We start from the raw sequence: 24,649 nt of genomic DNA, 5'->3' as shown, positions 1-24,649 counted from the left end.
TCTATTTGACAGAGAGGGAGAGAGATCACATGTAGGCAGAGCAGCAGGCAGGGAGAGAGGGGGAAGCAGGCTCCCCGCCTGATGCAGGTCATGATCCCAGGGTCCTGGGATCGAGCCCTGCATAGGGCTCTCTGCTCAGCAGGGAGCCTGCTTCCTCCTCTCTCTCTGCCTGCCTCTCTGCCTGCTTGTGATCTCTCTCTGTCAAATAAATAAATAAAATATATTTTTTAAAAAGGTCAAATTTATCATATATTTTTTGGAGATTCATCTCCTTTATTTTAGAGGAAGAAGGCAGGCATGTAGTGGGGGAGGAGCAGAGGGCAAGAGAATCTCAAGCAGACTGCCACCCACATCCCCGCCCCCCTGCCGAGCGTGGAGCCTGACGTGGGGGCTTGATCCCAGGAGCCCGAGATCATGACCTGAGCTGTAACCAAGAGTCAGACGCTCAACCGACTGAGCCCTCCAGGAGCCCTAAAATTCACCGTTTTTAAGTGAACAGTTCAGTGGCATTCAGTGTATTCACAGTTGCCGTCAGGCTGTCTGTCTCATTCCAGAACATTTTCATCACTCCCAAAGAAAGACCTGTCCCCCTGAGCAGTCACTCTCACTCCCCACCACTTTGCTCTTAGCCCCTGGCACACACGTATCGCTTTCTGGCTCTGTGGATTTGCCTATGCTGGACATTTTGTATACGTGGAATCACACATGGTGTGGTCTTTTGGGTCTGGCTTCTCTCACTTAGCATGAAGTTCCCAAGGTTCGTCCATGTTATAGTGTGTGTCCGAGGTTTCCTCCTTTTTGTGGCTGAATGATGTTTCACTGTACAGATGGGCCACATTTTAGTTACACCTTCATCGTGGGGTTGTTTCCCCACCTTGGCCGTTGTGAATGGCCCATCTACAGTTTATACATTTATTTACCCCTGACCTTCAGCCTCCCCACCATATCTGTCCCTGTCTGCCCTGGTGTTCCTGCTCCTGAAGCCAGTGCTCAGGAAGTACCTGGGAGCCAGGTGTGGATGCAAGAGGCCCTGGGAAGGGTGAGTGTCCGTCTTCCTAAGGCCAGCAGGTACAGAGCACTGTGGGGCCGTGGGGCCGCCCAGCCTCGGGACATGTAGCACCACCACACTCCAGTTTAACATGACAGTTTTAACGTGACACAGTTTAACATGTCAGATGTTTGTGGCTGTGGCCACTTCAGGGCGGCGTTCCCAGCAATGGGCTTGGTGCCTGCTGGCTGGGGGACCCTGTGGGGAACTCTAGGGCATGTGCTTATCTGTTTGGTGTTTCCTGCCTTGGGGCCCTTTGGGGGTGGGGATGCCTAAAGAGCCATGAACCCTTCTAAGCCAGAGGGAAGGGGGAGTTTTCTAAGCAGGAGGGCTGCAGGGCCCAGATGGACGGAGAGGGTTGCCCGCTGGCCGCCATTGCCTCAGAGCCCCTGGAAGGCCAGGCATGAGTCAGTGCATCAACAGTCGTGACCTCCCGCATCATGTGGAGGGAAGTGTGGTGCAAACACAGGTCACCGGCAGCCTCCTCGGGGCCCCCTCTTTGTGGAGGCCAAGACGACGCGACAGTGACAGCCGTTAGGTCTCGGGCTGGGGCGGAGGTATGTTGTTTTTTGTGCTTGCGGGATGTCAATTTCATGTTCACGTTAAAAGGAAGAGGTAACGAGGTGCTGTCTGTGTTTGGGGGGGTTGGGTTTCCTGGTATGAGGTTGGGCTTCAGGGCCTACCCACCTGGCCTCAGCTTCCCCGGGCAGGGGAGATGGCAGCCCGTGTCCTGGCTTAGGGGCACCATGCCTGTGCGTGTCTCAGGGCTGCTATAACGAGGGACACGCTGGGGGCTTACAACAGCAGAAGTTTGTTATCCCACCATCTGGAGGCCAGATATCTGAACTCAGGGTGTCACAGGGCCACGCCATCTCGAGGGCTCTGGAGGAGGATACTTCCGGGTCTCTTACAGCTCCTGGGGGTGCTGGTAGTTCCTGGCTTGTACCGAGTGAGCCCAATCTCTGCTTCCATCTCCACATGGCCTTGTCCCTGTGCGCCCTTAGAAGGACACTTGTCTTTGGATTGAGGGCCCACCCCGCAAACACAGGAAGATTTCTTCTTTCTAATATACTTACCTTTTTTTTTTTTTTTTTAAGATTTTATTTATTTTATTTATTTGACAGACAGAGGTCACAAGCAGGCAGAGAGGCAGACAGAGAGAGAGGAGGAAGCAGGCCCCACGCTGAACAGAGAGCCCGATGCGGGGCTCAATCCCAGAACCCTGGGATCATGACCCAAGCCGAAGGCAGAGGCTTTAACCCACTGAGCCACCCAGGCGCCCCTCTAATATACTTATCTTAATTTACATCTGCAAAGACCCTGTTTCTAAATAAGGTCAGTCACAGGTTCTAGGGGTGAGGATGAGGACATGAGTTTTCCAGGGCTTGCGTGAACCCACTGCACGTACCTGAGTTGACCCACCTTGAGTGCTTCAGTGACACCCCTGTGACAGGGACCCTGTTGCCTGCCCACCCCCCACCCCGTTTGCCTCACCATGGTTACCTGCCCCTCCCAACCTCGTGCCCTTTTTGGAGGGGCCTCTCCGGAGCTGGGGAGGCCCCTCTGTCTTGAGTATACCAGGGTGATGTCTGTGACCTGCTGTCCATATGTGGGATCACACACCTGCCACTCCCCTGACCCCTTGGCCTGAGTAGGGGGAATCTCCTCTCTAAACTCTGTGGGGCCTCATGGGGCACCTGGGTGGCTCAGTCTTAATTAAGCATCTGCTTTCTGTTCAGGTCAGGATCCCGGGGTCCTGGGCTCGAGCCCTGCCATCAGGCACCCTGCTCGGTGGGAAGCCTGCTTCTCCCTCTCGCACTCTCCCTGCTTGTGTTCCCTCTCTTGCTGTGTCTCTCTCTGTCAAATAAATAATAAAATCTTAAAAAACAAAAAACCAGGGGCGCCTGGGTGGCTCAGTGGGTTAAAGCCTCTGCCTTCGGCTCAGGTCATGATCCCAGGGTCCTGGGATCAAGCCCCACATCGGGCTCTCTGCTCAGCAGGGAGCCTGCTTCCTCCTCTCTCTCTGCCTGCCTCTCTGCCTACTTGTAATCTCTGTCAAATAAAATAAATAAAATCTTTAAAAAAAAAAAAAAAAACCAACTCTGTGTGGTGTCTGCACCCTGAGCATCCCCCTTCCCCAGCACCATCCAAGTGGGCTGTCCCTCCCCAGGGTCTTTGGGGAGCCCTCCCCATTCTCACAGAACCCCTCACTGTCCAGATCATTGCAGTGGCCTGTGCTCGGGTTTATGTCAGCCTCTGGCCTGGAGGGGATAACATGGAGTGTTGGGCCCTCCTTTGAGCTCAGGTGGCCTTGGTCACTCCAGTTATATGGTTCTCCACAGCCCTTCCTGTGTTCTGGAGAATTTCTCTCCTGTCCCAAGGGGCATTTATGGGGCCGCTGGCCACCCTGCTCCCCCACCTTCAATCCCCCCCAACTCCAGTGTCTAACCCACTTGGGGACATCCCTGGAAAGGGAATGGCCTGGCCTTATCCTAGGGCTGCCTGTGCCTGCAGTGACAGATCTTTGCAGAGGGGGCCTTCCCTCCATGGAGGCATATGTCGTCTCTTCTCCTGAGTGGAGGCTCCGCCCTGGCCTGGCTCGGTCCTGCAGCACAGTTTAGCTCCTTGCTCTGAGGACTGACGGTGCAGGAACATCTTTGTGCATAAATCCGCATTTTGGATGATCTCCCTCAGGAGAGCTTCCCAGAAGTGGAATTACTGGGTCAGAGGGCAGGAACGTTGTTCAGGCTCCCTACAGACCCTGCCAAATGACTCTCCAGATGCTGCCGGCCACCTGTCTGGCAGGGTCCCAGTTGTTTCTGCGGTGGCTAATGGGTGCCAGGTGGGTCCACATGCCACCCACCTTTACCCCTCTACCCTCCGCTGACCAGCGGAAGAAACGGAGGTTCAGGAGGGGTGGGCACTGCCGGAGAGGCCCAAGGATTGGCTGCAGGAGAAACCCGGGGGCTTGAGCCAGAGGGTGCTGCCGTCGTGGGAGGTTCTTGGCAGGAGGTCCGTGGCGACACAGATGGGGTGACTATGATGGGTTGAAGAGTGTCCCCTGCCCCCCAGATTTGTGTCCAACCAGAACCTGCAAATGTGACCTTTTTGGAAATAAGGTCTTTCAGGTGTCATCAAGTCAGTGTGAGGTCGACCTCGAGTAGGGCGAGACCTTAGTCCAGAGACTGGTGTCCTCACAAGAAGGCAGCACCGAGACACACAGGCAGAAGGCTGTGTGAATGTAGAGGTAGGCGTCAGAATGAGGCATCCACAAGCCCAGGGACACCACGGAACTGCTGAGAGCCTCCAGAAGCCAGGAGAGAGGCCTGGATAGATTCTCCGACAGGCCTCCGGAAGGGTCCAGCCCTGCCACACCTTGATTTCAGTTGTCTGGCCTCTGGCCTGCTGAGGGAATACATTACTGTTGTTTGAATCCCTCTGGCGTGTGGTCCTCTGTCACGGCAGCCCCAGGAAACTTGTTGAGTGCCCAACAGCGGGAGTGGACAGAGAGCCTCTGGGGTCAGGATCCCTGCCCTTGGAGAAGCTCCCGTTTCCCGGTGCCCTGCCGCCCACCCTGTCCTCACCCCTCTCCCTCTTTCTGGCTCTTTGTTTTTGTTATGAGGTGAGGAACTTGATTGACTTTGTCCCGCACTTTATTCCCAGGCTTTTTCAGCTTGATTAGCTGTGTAGAATGGGTGGTGGGGGAGCAAAACCCGGAAAGAGCTGCAGGGCCCAAATGGTTTAGACTTAAAAATATCAGCGATCTAGATCTTATCGGCTCCCGAAAGCAAGTCACACTAGGACGTAGTCATAACCAGCAGCTCGAAGTGACTTGTTTAAGCCTGGTCTTTAGAAGTTGACTTGATGCCATTTGCCTCCTTCTTGAGGCCCCCTGGCCATGAGTCCTCCAGCCCTGTGGCCTCCCCAGAGCCTCTCGCAGAGGCTGGGAGAGCTTCCAGAAGTCACAGGTGAAGCCAGCTGCCCCTGGACCTTTGGACGGGGCCTTGATGTGTGCCGGGGCCGGCTGCCTGTCTCAGGGGACGCTGGCCAGCAGCGAACATGCTCGGCTGTGCTGTGGGAACCGGCACTCAGACGGATGGGGGGTGGGGTGCCTCTCGGGTGTCGGTCACCCTGCCCCTGTGGGCCAGTCGGCTTCCTCTTCCATGGCCACCGTGACGTGGAACTAGGGGGAGCAGATAGGGGAATGTAAAAAGCCGCCGGAGCAGTGTGGGTTGTCCGTGGCCTCCAGCAGATGACAGCAGAAGGCGGCCTGCATCTGTTGTTGGCTGTGCTGGTGGCGCTGGGCTTTGCTTTTGAGCCACGTATGGACCCTGTCAAGTACTGCCCCGTCTCCCACTTGGGGCCCTCACGCCTCCTCCGGGCCTGCCTGGGCTTATACAGTGCAGAGGCGGGTGCATGAATGCTAGACCCCCCCGCCCCCGGCCTGCTGTGCGTAGCCCCCTGGGGTCCAACAACGATGTGCTGCGACCCTGCAATCGGTATGTGGGTGAGGGAATGGGAGGGGTCGTGCCGCCCAGGCCCAGCTCACCAGATCCCACCCCAGGCCTGTAGGCTGTGGTGCCCTCACGCAGGCAGGAGGCACATGAGCCAGGGCTGAGCTGTGTTTTCTGTGAGACCCCACATTCTCCTCACTCCACCTCTTGCAGTCCCCAGGACCTGGGGCTGGGGTTGGCATGAGGTCATGGATGGAGTCTCCCATGACCTAACAGGGAGTTGTGTTTTGGGGATGGGCCCTCTCGCTGCTGCTGATGTGCCGAGACTCCCTTGGCTGGTGAGCCCACTGTGGTGTTTCCAGCCCCCGAGTCACTATCCCGCATGCTGCCCTGGTCTGGGCCCAGCACTGCCCAGCCTGCCCCTCTGCAGTGCGTGCCCATCAGAGCTGGCCTGGCCTTGTCCGTCCTCCCTCTCTCCCTGGGCCTTCACTTCTGCCCCTGCTGTTCCCTCTGCCTGGTCCCTTCCTAGCTCATTCTTTGTGGGTCCCCATGGTCGGCTTTCCCCCACTGTTTAATTTTCGGGTCCCCTCTTGCCCCAAGCTTGGCTCTGAGTGGCCCTGCCTTCCCCTGGACCCCCATGGACTCTGCAGCGGTTCATTTCCTGTGGCTGCCACAGCAAAGAACCGTCAGCTGGGAGGCCTAAAATGACAGAAATCTGTTCTCTCACAGTTCCAGACAACAGAAGTCAGAGATCGGGGTGTGGGCAGCATTGGATCCTTCTGGGGCCCCTGCAGGGGCCTGTCCCAGGCCTCTTTCCCAGTTTCTTGAGGCTTCCAATAACCTTTGGGGTTTCTTGTCTTGTGGCTACATCACCCCGATCTCTGCCTCCATCTTCACGTGGCCTTTTTCGTGTCTCTGTGTCTTCTTATCTTTTAAAGAGTGTTTTTTTAAAAGTAATCTCCACACCCAGTGTGGGGCTCGAACTTACCACCCCAAGTCTGAGTGGCGTGCTCTACTGACTGAGCCAACCAGGTGCCCCTCTGTGTCCCCTTCTTATAAGGACAGCGGTAATTAGGGTTTAGGAACCTCTTTAAAACCAGGATGATCTCATCTCAAGAGTCTTAACTAATTTCATTTGCAAAAACTCTCTTTCCGGACAAGGTCCCATTCTGAGGTTCTGCTTGGGTGTGAATCTGGGGGGCACTGGCCAGCCCAGTGCAGGGGCTGAGCTGATCCACCTCAGGCTGTTCCTGCTCTGTCACACACCCTCGCAGCCGCCTGAGCTGCTCTCTGGGTACTCTCCCCCCTGTGCCAGCCCATAGCCCAGGCGAGTAGCAGCGTCGTTTTATATTGGGGCAGTGGTGCCCCTGATTTCCCACCATCATGGCTCGCTAGCCTGGCAGCCCCAGGGGAGCATGCGCTGTTTGTCATTCTCACCTCACTGACCCTGGGGCTCTCCAGGGCCAGGCCCCGGGCACCTCATAGGCCGCCGCACCCTTGCATCCTGGGGGCTCCTGCTGGGATACTTCCGGGGTCCCCGGGCTTTGTCTGGGACTGGCTAGCAAGGAGTGTTCCCAGAGGACTCAGCCTGAGGTTTCCCATTCCAGGGGTCACTACCTGGAGGTAGGCTCTGGTCCCTGAGGTGATCACAGGGGCCTGTGAGGACAGGCCGGCCTGCCAGACAGACACCGGCAGGCAGCATATCTGTGAGAGGGTGTCGTGCACTGAAGCGTGTCCCCCAGATTCCTACGTGGAAGCCTTAATCACCAGCCTGCCGGTGTGTGGAGACAGGGTGTGCGGAGGAGGTGACGAGGGTGCATTGGGGTCATAAGGGTGGGGTCCTGATCTGCTAGGACAGTCATCCTTATGAGAAGAGGGAGAGCGAGGAGAGAGCATCCTCTCCACCCGCACGCACCACCCGGAAAGGCCACATGAGGACACGGAGAAGGTGGCTTTCTGCAAGCCAGCAGGAGGGCTCTTACAGGGACGGCACCCTGGTCTCGGACTTCTAGCTTCCGGAACTGGAGAAATAGTGTCGTTCAAGCCGCCCAGTCTGTGGCATTTTGTTGGGGCGGCCAGAGTGAATACAGAGGGTTATTTTAGAAGGAGGGGGTTGAGGAGAGCTTCTTAAGGAGGTGATGTTTGAGCTGAAACCTAAATGATGAGAAGGAGCTCCATGGAAGTTTCCAGAAAAAGAATGAGTTGGGTGCAGGGGCCCAGAGGCAGAAAGCAGAGCATTTGAAAGGACCTTGTGGGCCTCGCTGGAGAAAGTCCTTGGATTGTAACTGAGGCCCCCTCCTGTCACCGAGTGACCTCAGGGCAAGCCTGTTGTCCCTCAGTGTTTCAGTTTCCCCCCCTTGTAAAATGGAGGTGAAGCTGTGTCTCCCCATCCCAGAGCTGCTGCAAGTCCCCACCCAGGTTTGGCTTGCAGCCGGCTGGCAGGGCCGGGGTCTCGTTCACAGGGAAAGAGGCCCCCGTGAGCCAGCTGTGCTATGCTCAGGCCCCGAGGGACCCTTCACACATCCCAGCCGGAACGTCTGTGCTCAACAGCCGCCACCAACAAGGGAAGCAGAACGTGCTCACAGAGGACCCTCTGATTCAGCCGGGGCTGGGAATTTGGCAGCGGCAACGGAGCCTGATTAAAGGCATTCCGAGGCGCACTCGGTGTTTGTGTATCTGGTTCTGTATTTACACTTTGGGAACGAGTGAGGAGGCAGCTGGGGAGTGTCTCAGTCGGCCGGGGGGCCGGGGGCAGGGGTGACTCAGCCTGGAATCCACGCTCGGCCACACGCCTATGACGCTTTCATTCATTCCCTCATTCATTCAGTATTCCCTCCCGCGCTCAGCGGACGCTAGATGAGCCACTCCAGCGTACCAGCACACTTCCGCGGGGTCAGCCGGGTGCTCCTCCCAGCAGAGCCCTCTCAGGCCGCCAGCGGGGGGGGGGGGGGGGGGGGTGGGGTGGGGGGGGGGGACCGCCAGCGAGGGGGGACTAGGGCAGCGAGGGACTTCAGAATTAACTCACAGTGTACCAAAGAGCTGACTCTGAGATCTAGAAAGCTCCTGGAAGGAAGCATAGGTGTGAATCAGCCCGGACTTAGCCGAGGAGATGGGTTTTTATTTTTTTAAGATTTTACTTACTTGTCGGAGAGAGAGAGCACAAGCAGTGGGAGCAGGCAGAGGGAGAAGCAGGCTCCCCGCTGAGCAGGGAGCCCAGTGTGGGGCTCAATCCCAGGATCCCGGGATTATGACCTGAGCAGAAGGCAGATGCTTCGCCTACTGAGCCTCCCTGGCACCCCAAGGTGATGGGTTTTTAGATATGACGGTAAAACAATAACAGGGACGCCTGGGTGGCTCAGTCGGTGAAGCATCCAACTCTTGATCTCAGCTCTGGTGTTGGTCTCAGGGTGGCGAGTTCGAGTCCTGCATTGGGCTCCATGCTGGGCAGTTCATTCCCTCGTTCACTCCTAGCCGTTTACCCAGAGATTTGAGGACAGGGACTCAAACAGATACTGGTACTTGCCTGTTCCATCGCAGCAGCACTGGTCACCATTGCCAAAGGGCAGAACCAGCCCAAATGTCCATCAGCAGCTGAACCGGTAAGCAAAATGTGGTCCAGCCCTACGATGCAGTATTACTCAGCCACAAAAAGGAGCAGATCCCCGACACATGCTACAATGTGGATAAACCTTAAAAACGTGGTTCTGAGAGAGGAGCACCTGGTTGGCTCAGGTGGTAGAGCACGTGACTCTTGATCTTGGGGTGATGAGTTCGAGCCCCACGTTGGGTGTGGAGATTACTTTAAGAAAACAAACAAAAAAAGTCATGCTGTGTGAGAGAAGCCTGTCATAAAGGGTCACATGTGATTCCATTTAGGTGACAAGTTTAGAATAGGCAGATCTGTAGAGACTGAAGGCAGGGTGGTGATTGCCAGGGGCAGGGGGATGGGGCTATTGATGGGAATGGGGTCTCCTTTTGGGGTGCTGGAAATGTTCTGGACCTGGACAGAGGGGATGGTGGCAACTAACACTGCATGCGTACTGTGTGCCACTGAACCGTACACACGGAAAAGGTGCACTTTTCTGTTATGTGACTCTTACTTCGATGAATAAGTTGAGAAGGACAGAAAAAGCCATCACGGACCTTCCTGGTCGGGTACCTGTGCATGCCCAGCTGTCTCCCTCAGAGCCCCAGGTGCTCAATGCTCTCCAGAGAGTGTTTACTCTGCCTTCCTCTCCCAGGTGAATCCTTGCCTCTGCACTTGGGCAATGACCCTTCTCCCTTGGGCCTCATTTTACCAGTGGTGGGGAGGGCGTCCAGGTAGTCCTATGTGGTTGTGGGAGAAAAGTGGTCCCGGCTTGGGACTCACAGTACACCTCAGTACGTCCTACACTTGTGTGTTTGTCCTGACAGAGGTTCCCCCTGTGGATGCCAGGCCCCTCCATTGTGCCAGGGTCCTTGTGGGGCTGACAGATGAGAGGAGAAGGACCTCAGTCCAGTGGGTTTGGACACTGAGCTGTGGAGCAGGGGATCCTGTGTAGGTACACGGCATTGGGGTGACCCAGTGGGGGAGGGGTGCCAGCGTGAGCACCCCGAGGCAGTGACCTGCTCTAGTGGTGGAGAGCAGAGGGCCAGATCATGCACGCCTTTTTTGGTGGTGGCGGGGGTGGAATCAAGGTCCATTTGGAGCACACAGCTCCTCTCTGGGCCTCTGTAGCATGGCCCCCACGCTGGCCTTGGCTTTGCGGAGGACAGAGCTCAGCCTTCAGCAGGTCTGTTCCCCTTAATCTCATTAGAAGGCCAGCCAGTTGCCATGGCGATTGCTGGGTGGGGTGGGGGGGGATGGGGAGAGCCAAGGGCAGCTTCATCTAGAGTGAGGACTGGGCAGGGCTGGCAGGTAGGGGTGTTGCTGCACCCTGCGCAGGGTCCTGGAGGACTGGGGGGCTGCCCTGGAGAAGTGTGGGTGTTTGTCACACCAGGCCTTTTCAGGGCCACCATCCCCCATTGCCCAGCCTTGTGGCTTCCCCTTTGCCTTGCTGGAGATACCAGCAGGTGGGGGATGTGTCCAGCAGGCCAGCAGAGGGTGTGGGCATGGACAGAGGTGGGGGATGTGCACTGTGCTAGAGGATCAGCAAGGTGGGGCTGGGAGAGGCTGGAGAAGCTGTGGTTTACGTAGGGCTGGTGTCAGGTTGGGACGGGGAGGGGGCTTTGTGTGGGGTAGTGGAGGGAGGTGGTCTAGGCCTGGGCTGTGTCCAGAAGTGGGGATGCCCCGTCCGGAAACAAGGGTCCTCAGACTGAGGCAGGAACCCAAGTGGCTTTGTATGGAGAGACTTGTGTTGATGGCATCAGTGTGGTAGACTTGTCATCAGAGTGATGCTCTGACAGGAGGCTCCCTGGGGAGCAGGTGTGCTCTTATCCTTAATGCCACATGGCCTCTGACACTCTCTGGTCCAGCTGCCTTCTAGTTTGCAGGGTCACGCAGGGGTCAAGTTCCAGAAGTGAAGTCTGTGCCCTGCTCAGCCACTCCCAAGCTGGGTGGCTAACAGCCTTAGGCAGTTCCCTTGCCCAGTAAGTCTCGCTTTTCCCATCTGGAAAGTGGCGTGTGCTGGTGCTGCTCTCAAAAGGCCTGTCTTGGGCGCCTAGGTGGTTCAGTGGGTTGGAGCCTCTGCCTTTGGCTCAGGTCATGATCTCAGAGTCCTGGGATCGAGTCCCACATCGGGCTCTCTGCTCGGCGGGGAGCCTGCTTCCCCCCTCTCTCTGCCTGCCTCTCTGCCTATTTGTGATCTCTCTCTGTCAAATAAATAAATAAAATCTTTGGAAAAAAAAAAAAAAAAAAAGGCCTGTCTTGGTTGAATTGTATCCCTCCAAAACCTCTGTCCATGTGTTTACCCCAGAACCTGGGAATGTGCCCTTATTGGCAGGTGGGTCTTTGCAGATGTAGGTAAACAGCTCAGGATGAGATCATTCTTGATTGGCGGGTTGGGGGGGGTCCTGAATCCAGTGACAGCAATTATAAGAGAAAGGAGAGGGAGATTTGAGGCACACAAGGGGGGAAGGTCACATGAGGATGAAGGTGGAGACTGAAGAGATAATGGCCACAACCCCAGGAACCCTGGAGCCACCAGGAGCTGGGACAGGCCTGGGACAGACTCTCCCTCAGAGTTTCAAGAAGGAACCAACTGTGCCCACACCTTGATTTTGAACTTCCATCTCCTGAACCGTGAGAGAGTAAATTCTTACTGTTTTAAGCCATGCTGTTTGTGGTCATTTGTTACGGTAGCCCTGGGACGCTGAAGGTGGTAGGACTATTGTTGATACCTTAAATCTGCTGAGAAGGAGCCGTGGCGGGGACTCAGGGACACTCGGGGTGTCATCTGTAATGCTTGGGGTGGGGAGTCGTTGAGTGCAGGGTGGCCAGGGTCTGCGCTGTGCTTTCTAGGCCATCCATCGTGGATCAGATACCTCTGACCCCAGGGCCTGCTGCCGCTTGCCCAGTCAGTTCACACCTGAGTGCAAGGGGGTTTGAGAGGCAGGGACTGCACATGTTGTTCTGGAAAGATCTGAGCCTGCGGCAGGCTTGTGGGAGGTAAGGCAGACACGTGGTACTACTTATGGGGGTTCTGTGGCCACGCACAGTCCTGTGCTGGACACAATGTGACCAGCACACTGTGAGTCTTGAGTCCCCACTATTTGGTGGGGCCCGGATGGGGATGGTGGACAGGGTCCCAGTACAGCAAACCTGATGAGACCCACTGGAGGCTTCACACGAGTGGGTCTGGGTCAGCCAGGGATGCCAGCCCACCTCCACTTTCCTAATTTTGTCCCAGTGAGGCAGGAGGGTGGCTTTAGGGAAAGTTGAGTGAGAGGTGTTGCAGAACAGTCTTTGCAGATTTTCTGTAAATCTAAAACCTCTGCGATGAAAACTTCATTAAGAACAACACAAACCAAGCTGGAGGCTGATGTGATAGTGACTTGGAGGGGCTGCTCCCTGGGTGGGGTGTCAGGGAGGCCCCTGTGGGATGGGCATGGAAGGGGGGGCTGTCACAGGCCAAGGCCCTGGGGGTGCACAGACTCAGGGTGCTTTGGGGCCAAGGGGTGGGGAGAGCAGAAGGCAGGAAGTCTAGGTATAAGCATGGGAAATGAGGCACTCACCCACCCTCAGCCCAGGCCCTCTGAATCTGGAGTGGAGGCCACTCTCATAGTCGGGAGGCGCAGACTCCTGCCCCAGGCTGTCGGACCACAGGCCGCAAGCAAGGGGGAGCCCTGAGAGATGCAGGTCTTCTCTTCTAGCACCTGGCCTCCAGCTCGTGATGGCCTCATGTGGGCCTCCCTTCCCCATCTGCACTGCCCTTTCCAACAGCCATGTGGGTGCGGGGGGTGTTGGGGGAGGGAGGCATCCAAGCCCTGTTTGACCTTGAACCTCTAATTGTATTGGGAGCCATGTGGGCCTTCTGATAGGCGCTTGTGCGGCCTCCAAATGGGCCTGTTTACCTGGCTTGTGAATGTCGGCCCTCGAGAGCAGGAACAGCGATATTCAGTCATTCCCTTGCTCAGGTGTGCACACGTGTATTTGTTCCACGAGCAGGTGCTGCTAGTGACATGCCCTGGCTTGGATGCTGGGTTTATGGAGCTCTATTGGCGAGGCTTGTGCCCCACTAAGGGCAAGTGCCATTTGGGGGGGACACAGAGTGAGGACTGCTGGCTGGAAGGATGCACGAGGGGCTATGGCTTGGCAATAGCAAGAGGCTCGAGCTTCAACCTTTAGCTCATCAGGTCCTGCCTGGTGATGTCACTCTGCTGTCCTTCCTTCCCAGGCAGCAGGTTCTTGGGCAGGGCCCCAGGCTGGCATCTTCTCACCTCATTTCCCGGCTCCTGGGAGGGCAGTCAGCTCCTGCAACATTGGGGGGGGAGCCCCAAGATCACACTCAGGTCAGCAGGTCACTTGAGGGACACAGGATTCGCGGAAGCTGTTAAATGCTCACACTTAAGGTTTATTACAAGCGAAAGGACACAGGTTTCAACGGCAAAGGGAAGGGGTGTCTGGGTGGCGTCCCGGAGAGTTCTGTGCATGAGCTTCCCGGTGTCCCCCGTCTGTGGAGTCGTGTGGACAGCTTTCAGTTCTCCCAGCACCCCGTGTGGCCACACACATGGTGTATTGCCGTCCAGGGATGCTCCCTGAGCCTCGGGGTCCCGAGGGACTTACATGGACCTGGCTGACTGCCTCTCTAGCCCTACAGGGGGCGAGCTGATTCCACGTGGCCCAAGACCCCTCCCCTAAATCACACTGTTGGCATAGACCACCCAGTGTGGCCTGAGAGTGCAGGCAAACAAAGAGAGTCTTGTCAGGCAGAATGTCCAGAGGGCTTCCACCTCTCAGGCACTGGGGACAAAGACCAGACCTCTCCAGGCCAGGTGGACACTTTCCTGTGCTGTCAGTATGCACCTGGGGACAGGCACAGGGTGCCCCAAAGAAGTGCAGGGCCCCACACACCTCCCACTCCAAACCCAGAGGCTGTGCTCCAAAGCCTGACAGTCCTGTAGAAAAGCAGGGAGGCGGGTGGGAGGCCGTTGCTAGAAAGAAGGGCGCAGAGGTGGGGCCTGGGAGGGCTGGTGTCCCAGCAGCGTGTGAGCGTGGGCTTCCTGTCAGTCCCCGGTCCTGTAGATCATCCCCAACACCAGGCTCTCTCTGGCCTGGAACATGGCAGCTCTGTGGAGCGCTTGGGCAGGATGCTGGGGCTCCCTGAGCTGGCAGTTCAGCCTCTGACAAAGATACTTGTTTTGTAAGCACTTTCTGTGCCATATGCCAGGCGTCCCTGCCCACTCCTGGACTAATGGGAGGGGGAAACCGAGGCCATGAAGGGCAGTGGGGGGGTGGGGCACATGGTTCTTGAGGGTTGGCTGCAATGCAGGCTTCTGTCACAAGCCTCAGACACAAGCCTGTGGGTGTCTTGGGTCTGAGGTGACCCGTGCCCAGGCAGGGGTGGGGGCCCTACCCTGCTTGGTCTCCCCCTGCCTGTGGCCAGAGGCTGGCCTATTTCATCTCTCATGACTGTAGGGTAGGAGGGACACAGTGGGGTATTTACAGTGAGGTCTCTAGCCATTGGAGACGGATCCTGGGCTGGGCCCCGCAGACCCCAAGAACCACCCGCGAAGGATGGAATGGGGTCACTCTCCCTCCTGACTCCACTGTCGCTCACAGGAAACAGCTGTTTACCTGGGTGAGGTACTCTCCTGGGCAGGCGGCCAGTTCCTGAGTCTCACTTCCCCCTCCAGGATCCTGGGCCCCCCCAGGAAGCAGGGGCCGGCGTGGGAGAGTGGGGCGGCGCGGGCAGCCAGCTCACGGAGCGCTGCCAGGAGCTGTTTGTGAGGGAACGTGAGCCGGCCTTGTTGTGTACACAGTATCGACCCTAGCAACCGCCCTGGCCAGGGCCAGAGCGGACACCCACCCTCCCTGAGTGCCTGGCCACCACCTCTCGGACACGACGCCTGCCTCCCAAGGGAGCAGGACAGGTGTCGTGGACCATCAGCCCTGCAGGTCACGAGTGGTGCTGACTACACCAGGGACCCAGGAAAGTGGAATCGGCTGTTCGAGGGAGAGAAGGTCAGGTCCCAGCCTCACCTCAAGGCAGCCATGGCCAGTCAGAGAGCTGGGCTCCTGGGTCTTAGGTGTGGCCCAGTGGGACAGATCCTTATGTGAATGACGGGGGGGAGGCCCATGCAGGCATCCAGCCATCCCAGATGAAGGCCCTCCACTGCGCCCAGCTCCAGGGAGGCCAGCAAGAGAGGCAGAAGGAGTCTGGGGGCTTGTGCAGGACCCCTTACCACTCGGGCGGGATCTGGCCGCCCTGCTTGCCCCATGTGTGTGGCCGGCGGGATCATACACCCTGTGCTTTGAAAGGTAGCCCTGGGCTTCTGAGCCAGCCCCTCTGCTTCAGGCCATTGGAAAGACAATTCCTCGTGTGCCCTGGTGTCGGCTTCTGGTGTCTGGCCTCTGCCCCGGGAACACAGTCTTTAGCTGTGGAAAGAAATGGCTCCCCTGCCTGGGTGAGGGGCCTTCTCCACGGGCTCTGGGCTCCAGGTCTATCCGACACTGTCTTGCTCGTTCACAAACGATGCACGGGAACCAGCAAGGCTCCCCTGAGTTCATGGAGGCAGCCCCCTCAGGGCCCGCTGCCTTGCCTGGGGAGAGCTGCCTGGGGCACTGTGGGTTTCTGGTTCTGCTCTTTCGGGTGGAGAGACATGGGGCTCCTTTGAGTATGTGTCACAGGGTCCCATACCCTCTGTGACTGGTGCCATCAACCGCATCGCTTGGTACCTTTCTGGGCGCCCCCCTGGGGTGGCACTCTTCATGATGTGCTCAGGAAGGCGTCGGGCCTGTGTTGCAGCTGCCAGCTTCTCTTACAGCTCCAGCTCCAGAAGTCTCAGTACCTGCAGCTGGGCCCAAGCCGGGGCCAGTACTACGGTGGGTCCCTGCCCAACGTGAACCAGATCGGGAGTGGCACCGTGGATCTGCCCTTCCAGGTGAGCCCTTGCCCTCCCCACTACAGCCTCCCACCTGGCGCACGTTGTATCCGGGCCCCACCCTGGCCACAGAGGGAGCGAGCCAGCGTGTGTGTCGGCTGCTGCGGAGAGCTGGGGTCACCAAATAATTGGCGCAGCTCGCCTTCCCCGCCCCCACCTACTCTTTTCCTGTTTCTGGGACAGCTTGGCCAGGCCTTGCCTGGATCCCCCTGCCTGTCCTCTGTCAGCAGAGCCCGCAGCGAGGCTGTGGTCTGGCCAAGAGCGTTTCGGCAGCCGCTACACCTGTTGGCCGGCTGTGCGGCATCGGGAACCGCTCGGGGCCTCTGGGGCTTGGCTCCATCCTGCCTCACTAATCCACAAGCCCAGCAATTCTCAGAAGGAGGCCCTGTGGCCTGACCCCACTTGTCTGCAAACGTTTCTTGGCAGGGACGCACACAACACGGCTCCCGCAGGCCACACAGCCGCCGTGCACGTCCTTATCATAAATAATGAGAGATAAGGCCCACCGCCTGGGTGCAGGACTGGCCTCTTACCCCAGACTGTGCCCTGACCCTGGTCTGCAGATGGAAGCAGGGGTGAGGTGGGCCTGGGAGCGGGGCCGGGAGCTGGGGCCACCCCTAGCTTGTCTGGGCTCTGTAGGGACAGGTCCACCAGACGGCCACACACCTGCCCCTTTGTTGGGACAGGGCCTCAGAAATAGCCATGTCTATCCATGTGTTGACAGGCCAGGTGGAGCCCAGCCTGTCCCGCATGGAGCTTAGTCCCCCACCCACCTGAGTCACTCCCCAGTTTCTCCTCCTCCCACACTACTGCTGGAATGCAGCAGGGCACTGGCCTGGGGTCCCCTAGGCTGGCTCGGGGTACACCTGGCTCAGCCCTGTGTCCCCTGGGCTTCTCGGAGCATGGCCCTCCTCAGATGGCCCCCTTGGAGGAGCAGACACATGGGTCCGTTGTGCCGATCCTGAATGTGCTCCAAGAGCCTGACCTCTTTGTCAAGGCCCTTCCTAGTTTGCGTTTTTCTCCCCTCTTTCTGCCTCTCCCCTTCCTCTGTTTCCCCCATCTCCCTCTCCCTCAAGGGGAGCATCTCTCTGGGCAGCCCCCAAGTACGGCCATGGCTAGTGCCGGCATAGAGCCTCCTTGGGCCAAGGGTGCACTGGGGCCTGTTGGGCATCCCGCTGGGGGGCCAGACGAGGCAGGAGTGTCTCAAAGTCTCGGTTCTTTGCATTTTCAGCCCAGCGGATATCTGGGGGAGGCCCTGGCGGCGGCTCCTGTCTCTCTGGTAAATGAGCCCCTGGGCTGAGGCCTCGGCGTCCCTGGCACGTGTGCGGGTGCTGGGTATCCCTGTGTGGCTACCCCAGTGGCCTGGCGGGAAGTGTCCTGTCTGCCAAACAGAAGTGGACCCATGCTGCACCTTCCCCTGCCCTGTGTGGGGGAGCGTGCGTGGTTGCGTCACGAGGGCAAGGCCCCCGCCTGGAGGATCCGAGCATGGGCATCAATGCTGCATGGTTCGTCCCTGTGACACATGCACATGTGTGTGTGTGGGTCCCAGGTTCGGCCTGGTGAGCCGGGCTGTGGCCGGGCCCGAGCTTCTCTCTGCCTCTGGCTCTGCTTCAGCTGCCTTGGTTTTTCCCCCGGCCTTCTAGGCGTCTCTGGGAGGAGATGAGCAGCCCCTGCCCTCCGTTGTTTGTGCCTGGATGGCAAGGTTCCCACCTTCCCTCAGTCTCTGAAGTCTCCAGGCCCAAGGCCTTTCGGAGGCAAAAGTGCAGAAAGACCCAAGCTGGCAGGATTCTTTCTGGGTCAGGGAGAAACAGGGGGCCCCAGACTCCAGGGAGAGCTGTCAGCCCTGAACACTGGCCCAGGCATTCGGACGGGTAGGGAAGAGCAGTGTTTCCAGCCAGTGACAGTCTTCCGGAAGGAAATTGCTTTTGCCTGACTGCCCAGAGAAGGCAGAAGGGCTCGAGGGCCAGATGGCGGGGCGGGGGTACTGGCTGCCTCCAGAGCTGGCTAAGGTTGCCAGTCTCACCCCAGTCAGATGGCAAGGGGCCTGAGGGGTCCAGAGCCCCAGGGCAGGCAGGGAGCAGACTCCCAGGGGCCCCAGGGGCATGGAGCTAGGAGAGGGAGCTAGGTCTGGCTGGAGGCCTCGTGCCAGCCCCAGGTGCTGGAAGGAAGCCCCTTCCGGCCCAGCCTCGGTCCAGGGCTCCGGAAAGCGCTTGCACTTGGCTCCCATGGTGGAGGGATGAGGTGGTGGGGGAGGGTGTGGGGGGCTCATCTCAATCAAGACTGGCCAGGGCTCAGTTAGGAGCCTCTGGGGAGTCAGCACTTGGCCAGGTCGGCCCCTTGACGTCCTCAGCTGGAAGCCCTGGGGGCTGTCTTTTGGCAGGCCCCTCCAGGGATGACGTAGGTGGGGAGAGGAGGCCAGCCAGGCCGAGAGAGAAGGCAGAGGCCTGTCTGCACCTGGCGAGGCTGGGGGGCGCTTGGGCCGTCTGCACCCCTGGCACCCCAGCCGGCACCGGGCCCCAAGCTTGCGCTGCCCTGCCTGGCCCGTGCATGCCAGCCGCACTGCACGCCTGCTGCCCGGCGCCCAGGATTCCCGGCTCGCCCCTACCCCAGCAGCACTCAGAGGCTGGGGGCCCTGGCTGTAGGAGGAAGCCTGTCTGGGCTGTAGAATGGTGACAAAGGGTAACTCAGGATTGGGGGGCCCTGTGGTCACATTCTGGGGCAGAGCTGGGTTGGGTCTCAGGCCATGGCTGATAACTGTTTGGGTTTCTCTCTCTTTTCTGGTCTCCTTCGCCCCACCTCCCCACCCCGCCTCGCCCAGACACCCTTCCAGTCCTCGGGCCTGGACACCAGCCGAACCACCCGGCACCACGGGCTGGTGGACAGAGTATACCGAGAGCGTGGCCGGCTGGGCTCGCCACATCGCCGGCCCTTGTCAGTGGACAAACACGGACGGCAGATATCTTTTACCCGGAGGACGGGAGGGGGGCTACTGGTGACTGCAGCACCCGGAGTCTAGCTGACTGAGCTGAATAAGGGCTCCCCCCGTGCTCCGGGGCTCCCGGGAAGCCTTGGGGAGGGTGCATTTGTTGGGGCAACCCTGGCAGAAGCCGTGTGGCTAGCCGAAGGGCCTTGGGCTAGGGCCGGGGCCCATGGGACTGAGGCCCCGGGCTGCTGGGGTGTGCTGGCTGCGGGGAGGGTTGGGGAAGGTAAGGTCGGACCCACACTGTGTTGGATGCCTGGCTGGGCAGTGGAACCCAGAAAGACTGTGATGTGGGTGTCCACATGTTGGGGCCGTGCAGAGGGCAGCCCAGCCAAGGCAGCCGAGCCGAGGGGGGTCTGAGCCAGACCCAGACAGATCCAAGGGAGGCTCCATCTGAAGACAGAATTCTCCTCTGCACCTTGGCCAAGCAGAGATCAAGAGTTTCTCCCCCACCCCCAAGACTTGGCCGCCCCTTGGTGCTTGGCCAGCCAGCACGCACCCCTCCCCCCATCACCAGAGTCTGAGCGGCTGCTCTTGGGACATGCACCCCCCACCCCAAGCATCTGAGAACAGAGAAGCCTGTCATTTCCCACTTCTCATTTCCGTGGCTGGGGCAGCCCGACCAGCTGGGCCCCAGACAGAGCCCTCGGGCCCCGGGAGCCACCCTGTCAGCCTAGAATTAAGAGTCAAGACCCAGGTCAGCTGAATGAAACTCCCCACTGCCCCCCACGGGCCCCAGTTTCTCAGCCGAGGCCCCTCTTGGAAGGGGCGCAGCCCGCACGTGTGCTTGCAGGGGGTGAGTGCTGAGTGCTAGGTGGACAGGGCCGAACCCCGGGGGCTGCTCGCAGCCAGGCAGGAAAGGCCCCCGCCCTGCAGCCCCAGCTGTTTGCAGGCTCCCAGCAGCCTGGCCACAAGGTTCCTGGGGCTTGGGGTGGGGCCTGAGCCAACAGTGCTGTCCCCTTAACTCACACTCAAGCGGACAGCTGCCCGTACGGCACCGTGTACCTCTCGCCGCCCGCGGACACCAGCTGGAGAAGGTCAGTGACCCAGAACCGGCCCTCAGCCCTCTTGTTGGAAACAAAAACAAACTTACATCATGCTTGTGCTTAGAAAACCAATATGCAGTCACTTTAAAATGACAAAGCTAAGAAGTCTTCAGAAGTTTCTAGAAATCAGCTCTATCCTTGTAATACCAAGGTCATAGCTTTGGAGTCTTCCAGGGATTTTTTTTCTCTTTCCATGACTTTTTTTTTTCCTTTTATAGACAGAGTTGCGATTAGGTTGGATATTTAGTCTTTGCCTTTTTCCATTTAATGTTATATTATGAGTGGTTTCTCATATTGCTGAACAGTCACTGAAAATGTGATTATACAAGTATTATATATTTATTAGCAGAAGTTTAGGAATACACATAAGTGTACCTAGAAGGGGGAAAATGTCAATAGTGCCATCATCTACAAAGATTTAGAATAACAATAATATAGTTAGTGTTAATGCCCACAGCAAATAGTGGGATGATTGTGCACCAGTGTGAATATGCTTATATCATGAAAGTGTATACCTAAAAATGGTTAAAATGGTAAATTGTATGTTATATTTATTTTACCACACATAAAAAAATATGTAGGTGATTTCACCGAAGACTGAAAGTTATTTAAAAAAACCCATATGTATGAAATATAATTATATGATGTATCATTCAGTAATGTAATTAAACTCCTGGGCATGTATCGTATATCAGTTTTAACCATCATAGCTATTAACTGATACAAAATGCACAGAGCTTTGTGGAGCTTTGTGGAGTTGGTGCTTTTATTCTCCACGTTTTAGATATAAGGAAAGTGAGCACAGAGAGGTCAGGAGACTCACTCAAGGACACACAGCTGATTGAGGGGGAGCCGGGATCCGGACCAACTTCTCATTGCTTGTATGGCCCCAGGGTCAGAGGTCAGCTGGCCCAATCCTTTGTAAACTGCTCTTCTCCTTGAACTGAGTTTCTTCCATGTCACTCTCCGTAGCTAGGATGTCCCTTTTGGATTCATGCTGCTCTTTCATCCCCAGATTGCCAGCCGTGTGGCTGGACCTGCCCAGCTCCCCTTGGGTGCCCACAGTTTTCTGGATACCCAAGGGGCTCTTCTGGGGACCATCCCTCCAGGCATATGCAGCTGGGAGTACACTGAGTTACCCCATCCCTGGTCCAGAAGGCAGAGCTCTAGCAGCTCTCATGCCACACCCCCTCCCCAGGGGCTGTATTCTTTCTGGGTTGTTCTCTGAGCCTCCTATTGCTGCCTCTCCTTTTTGCTTATTACACCTGGTTTGCAACTGAGCATCCTGGGGTGGCACAGTTGCCCACTGGTGTTTGTCACCAGAAGGGGACACAGTGATGGGCTGGGCCTTGTACTCCCAGAGCTGGGCCATTGTGGGACCGTGGGGCCCCTTCTCCAGAGAGTTTCAGGAGGAAGGCACCATTCTTTCCCTCAAAGCTGAGAAGCCCACGGACAGGGTGGTAGCGGGGAGGGGCTGGTGGGAATGGAGGGACATTTCTACTGTAGCTTTTTGTCTTCAGCAGGCTTTGCAGATGAAAATCAGGGTCACTGCTGTGGTTCTTTTGAGAAAAGTGGGCCTGTGGTTTTATGCAGATTTAACAGCTCCCAAATACCACTCACCATTCTCACCCTGTCCCATTGAGCATATCCTGGATAGAGTGGGGCCAGGACTATCCCTTTATCCCCGTTGGGGCCAAGCCTCACTGTTTCTCTCTTCTTCTCAGGACCAATTCTGACTCTGCCCTGCACCAGAGCACAATGACACCCACCCAACCAGAGCCCTTCACAGGCGGGTCCCAGGACACACACCAGAAAAGAGGTATTGGCAGGGCATGTGGGCTTCTTTCCTCGGGTGAGGCGAGGCCAATGGGTGGCTCCTGTGCTCCCAGAGGTCACAAGCTTATAGGTGGAGAGACCTGCCAGGGAAGAGTCAGTGGGTGGTATGGAACAAGGGGAGAGGCTTGAACATGTTCAGAAATGGTGCTGCTTGAGTTGGGTTTTGAGGAGTGCATAGGAGTTTTCTGGGCAGAGAAAACTGCCCCTGCAAAGACACATTGGCTTCCATTCATGGATTCAGGGCATGGTCATACAGTATGCATGCCTTGCCGGTTCTGTAGGTTGTAGAGGACAGCCAGCCCCACCAAAAGGAGGCATTTATCAGCTCATGACCAAGCAGTCTAGACCGAGATGTCTGCTTTAGGTGCGGTTCAAGTCAGGGCTTCATGCTGTACCACTTCCTGGCTCTGCAGCTCAGAACCCTCCTGGTTCACAGTCTCTGGGCCCTTTCTGCCTCCTGTGGGTTGAAATGGGGCCGTCCTTTCCCACCTCTTTCCTACTCTCCTCTCTGGGCTCTGTGTACCAGTAGCTAGGGCAGATCTGTACCCAGGCCCTCAGCCTCTCCCCAGAGCTGGGCGCAGGGACAGTGTCCCTGGGATCTTCTGGGAGGGTGCATGCCATCTTAAAAATTGGGCAGTGTTGCCCAGAGAGGGGAGCACAGTGCTGTGAGGCTGCAAGAAACCCCACCCAGGCTTGATCTGCCCAGAGACACAGAAGCCAGAGAGTTAATCACATGCCGTTAAGGTCCGAACACTTCCCAGTTTTTTTTTTTGGTTACATTGCACTGTGTGAATGTGTGAACATACCAGGGAGATTCTGCTGGTAGAATGAGGATTATCAAGCAGATCTTCACCCCTTGAGGGGCGGGGGTCTGTGCATGTGCCATCGTCCCGGGATCCCCGCTCATCAGACAGTGAAGGTGAGATTGCAGAAAGAATGGGCTCCATACTGAAAGCAGGAATTCCAGGTGTCCTGGGGGTGAAGAGAACAGGGCGCCAGATGCTGCCCTCCTGTTCCCAATGTTAGGAGCCATTCTGAGGGGGCCATCTCCTTGGTGGGCTCCCCAGGAAAGTGAGACTTTCAAGGTAGGCTTTCCAAGGCAAATGTCATTATCCCTTGGGACTCTGTGACCATGGAAGGGAGTTGCAATGCAGGGGCCCTTGATAGTGCAGAGTCCAGCTGTCCTCGGAATGGAGAGAGGGGAGACATGTCACCTGCTCCCGTTTCTCTGGAAGGGACCCAAGCAGTGACAGGGTGAGGAGTTAGCCTGGCTGCCCTCCCATCCGTCACAGCTGCTCTCTTTGGGTTTGAAGGAGGAGGAGGTGACCCATCTGGCTGTGTTCAGTGTAGCTCTATTGCAAGCGTAAGACTGAACCTCCAAGAGGCATAAAGAAACTGGGTCTCATAAAGAAAATGTTTAATCTCACCTTAACCAAAAGGTCCAAAGAAAGGGGCCTTCAGGCATAGCTGGTTCCAGGGCCTTAAATGATGCCCATCCAGTCCCTCAGACCTTTCCTCCCCTCCTCTCCTCCTGTGGGACTGGCTGGCATTGCAACTAATTCGAGAGGCTGCAGTTACAAGGAGTGAATCAGTCAACCTCAGGCTGACACTGAGCATCATGGGCTGGGAGGCAGGTGACCACAAGGTGGCAGGTGGGGCAAGAGTCTGGAAGAATTTCTCTGCTGTTCTCTGTAGCCTGAGACCTCCAAAGCCTGTATCAGTCCCATGGGAGGCAGAAGTAATACATGTCCTCAGCTCCAGAGCTCCTATTTTCATTTCTTTTTAAGTCACAGGGTCTCTAGTTTATTTATTTATTTATTAGATTTACCTATTTGAGAGAGAGAGAGAGAGAGCATGCTCATGCTTAAGCAGGGGGAGGGGCAGAAGGAGAGGGGGATAGAGAATCCCAAGCAGACTCCCCACTGAGTACGGAGCCAGATGTGGGGCTCCCCATGGCTCAGTCCCCATGACTGAGATCATGAGATCATGACCTGAGCCAGACCCTCACCTGACTGAGCCACCCAGGCACCCCCACTTATTTATTTTTTTAACTGTCCTTCCTCTTGCTTTGCATGAAACCATTCTTTGTACTTGAGTGCAGTCCCCAGAAGTTACTGTTGGGGCGGTTAGTCTGGTGTCACAGTCATGATTGTGTATGTCAGGGCAGCTCCCCCCTTGGTGCCACATAGCTTCAGAGTGAAAAGGTTGTGATCATCCTTCTCTCCCCACCGCCCCCACCCCAGTCTTACTATTAACAGTTCCAGGAATGGAGGAGACCACGTCGGAGACAGATAAGAATCTTTCTAAACAAGCATGGGACACCAAGAAGGTAAGAGAGTCCTAAGGGCTTTTAGAAATGATTTTCCTTCTTGATCTTTTTTTTTTTTTAAAGATTTTATTTATTTATTTGACAGAGAGAGATCACAAGTAGGCAGAGAGGCAGGCAGAGAGAGAGAGAGGAGGAAGCAGGCTCCCTGCTGAGCAGAGAGCCCTATTCGGGACTCGATCCCGGGACGCGAGATCATGACCTGAGCTGAAGGCAGCGGCTCAACCCACTGAGCCACTCAGGTGCCCCTTCCTTCTTGATCTTTAAGCGTAGCCTGGCCCAAGGTGGAGAATTAGCCTACTGGGGGAGTTTTGCCTTCTCTCAAGTGTAACCTTCACACAGATTTGACCAGTCATATAGGCCCTTTTAACATGAACAGCAGACCTGTCAGGCTGGCAGAAGCGGTGAAAAATGAAAACCCAGGTTTGCCATGGCAGT

At 56.9% G+C, this 24,649-nt stretch overlaps 1 protein-coding gene across 7 annotated transcripts in view; it reads left to right on the top strand.

Annotated features, from left to right (window-relative positions):
• The window catches only part of CRTC1 (CREB regulated transcription coactivator 1), a 74,387-nt gene that overhangs the window by 28,969 nt on the left and 20,769 nt on the right, over window positions 1-24,649 (top strand). For 4 of the 7 annotated variants that reach the window (XM_044253871.1, XM_044253870.1, XM_044253869.1 and 1 more), the window contains exons 2-7: window positions 15,907-16,023; window positions 17,255-17,302; window positions 18,842-18,979; window positions 19,979-20,040; window positions 21,774-21,868; window positions 24,129-24,214. In XM_044253871.1, coding sequence (XP_044109806.1) covers window positions 15,907-16,023; window positions 17,255-17,302; window positions 18,842-18,979; window positions 19,979-20,040; window positions 21,774-21,868; window positions 24,129-24,214 — 546 coding nt within the window. The remainder of the gene's footprint in view (window positions 1-15,906; window positions 16,024-17,254; window positions 17,303-18,841; window positions 18,980-19,978; window positions 20,041-21,773; window positions 21,869-24,128; window positions 24,215-24,649) is intronic. The other 3 variants (XM_044253873.1, XM_044253872.1, XM_044253868.1) reach the window with 1 other exon arrangement.

This window comes from Neovison vison, chromosome 6, assembly GCF_020171115.1.
Source record: "Neovison vison isolate M4711 chromosome 6, ASM_NN_V1, whole genome shotgun sequence".
In the NCBI taxonomy this organism is placed as follows: Eukaryota; Metazoa; Chordata; class Mammalia; order Carnivora; family Mustelidae; genus Neogale; species Neogale vison.
Note: the sequence above shows the minus strand (reverse complement) of the source record. Positions and strands in the feature narration are given on the sequence as shown.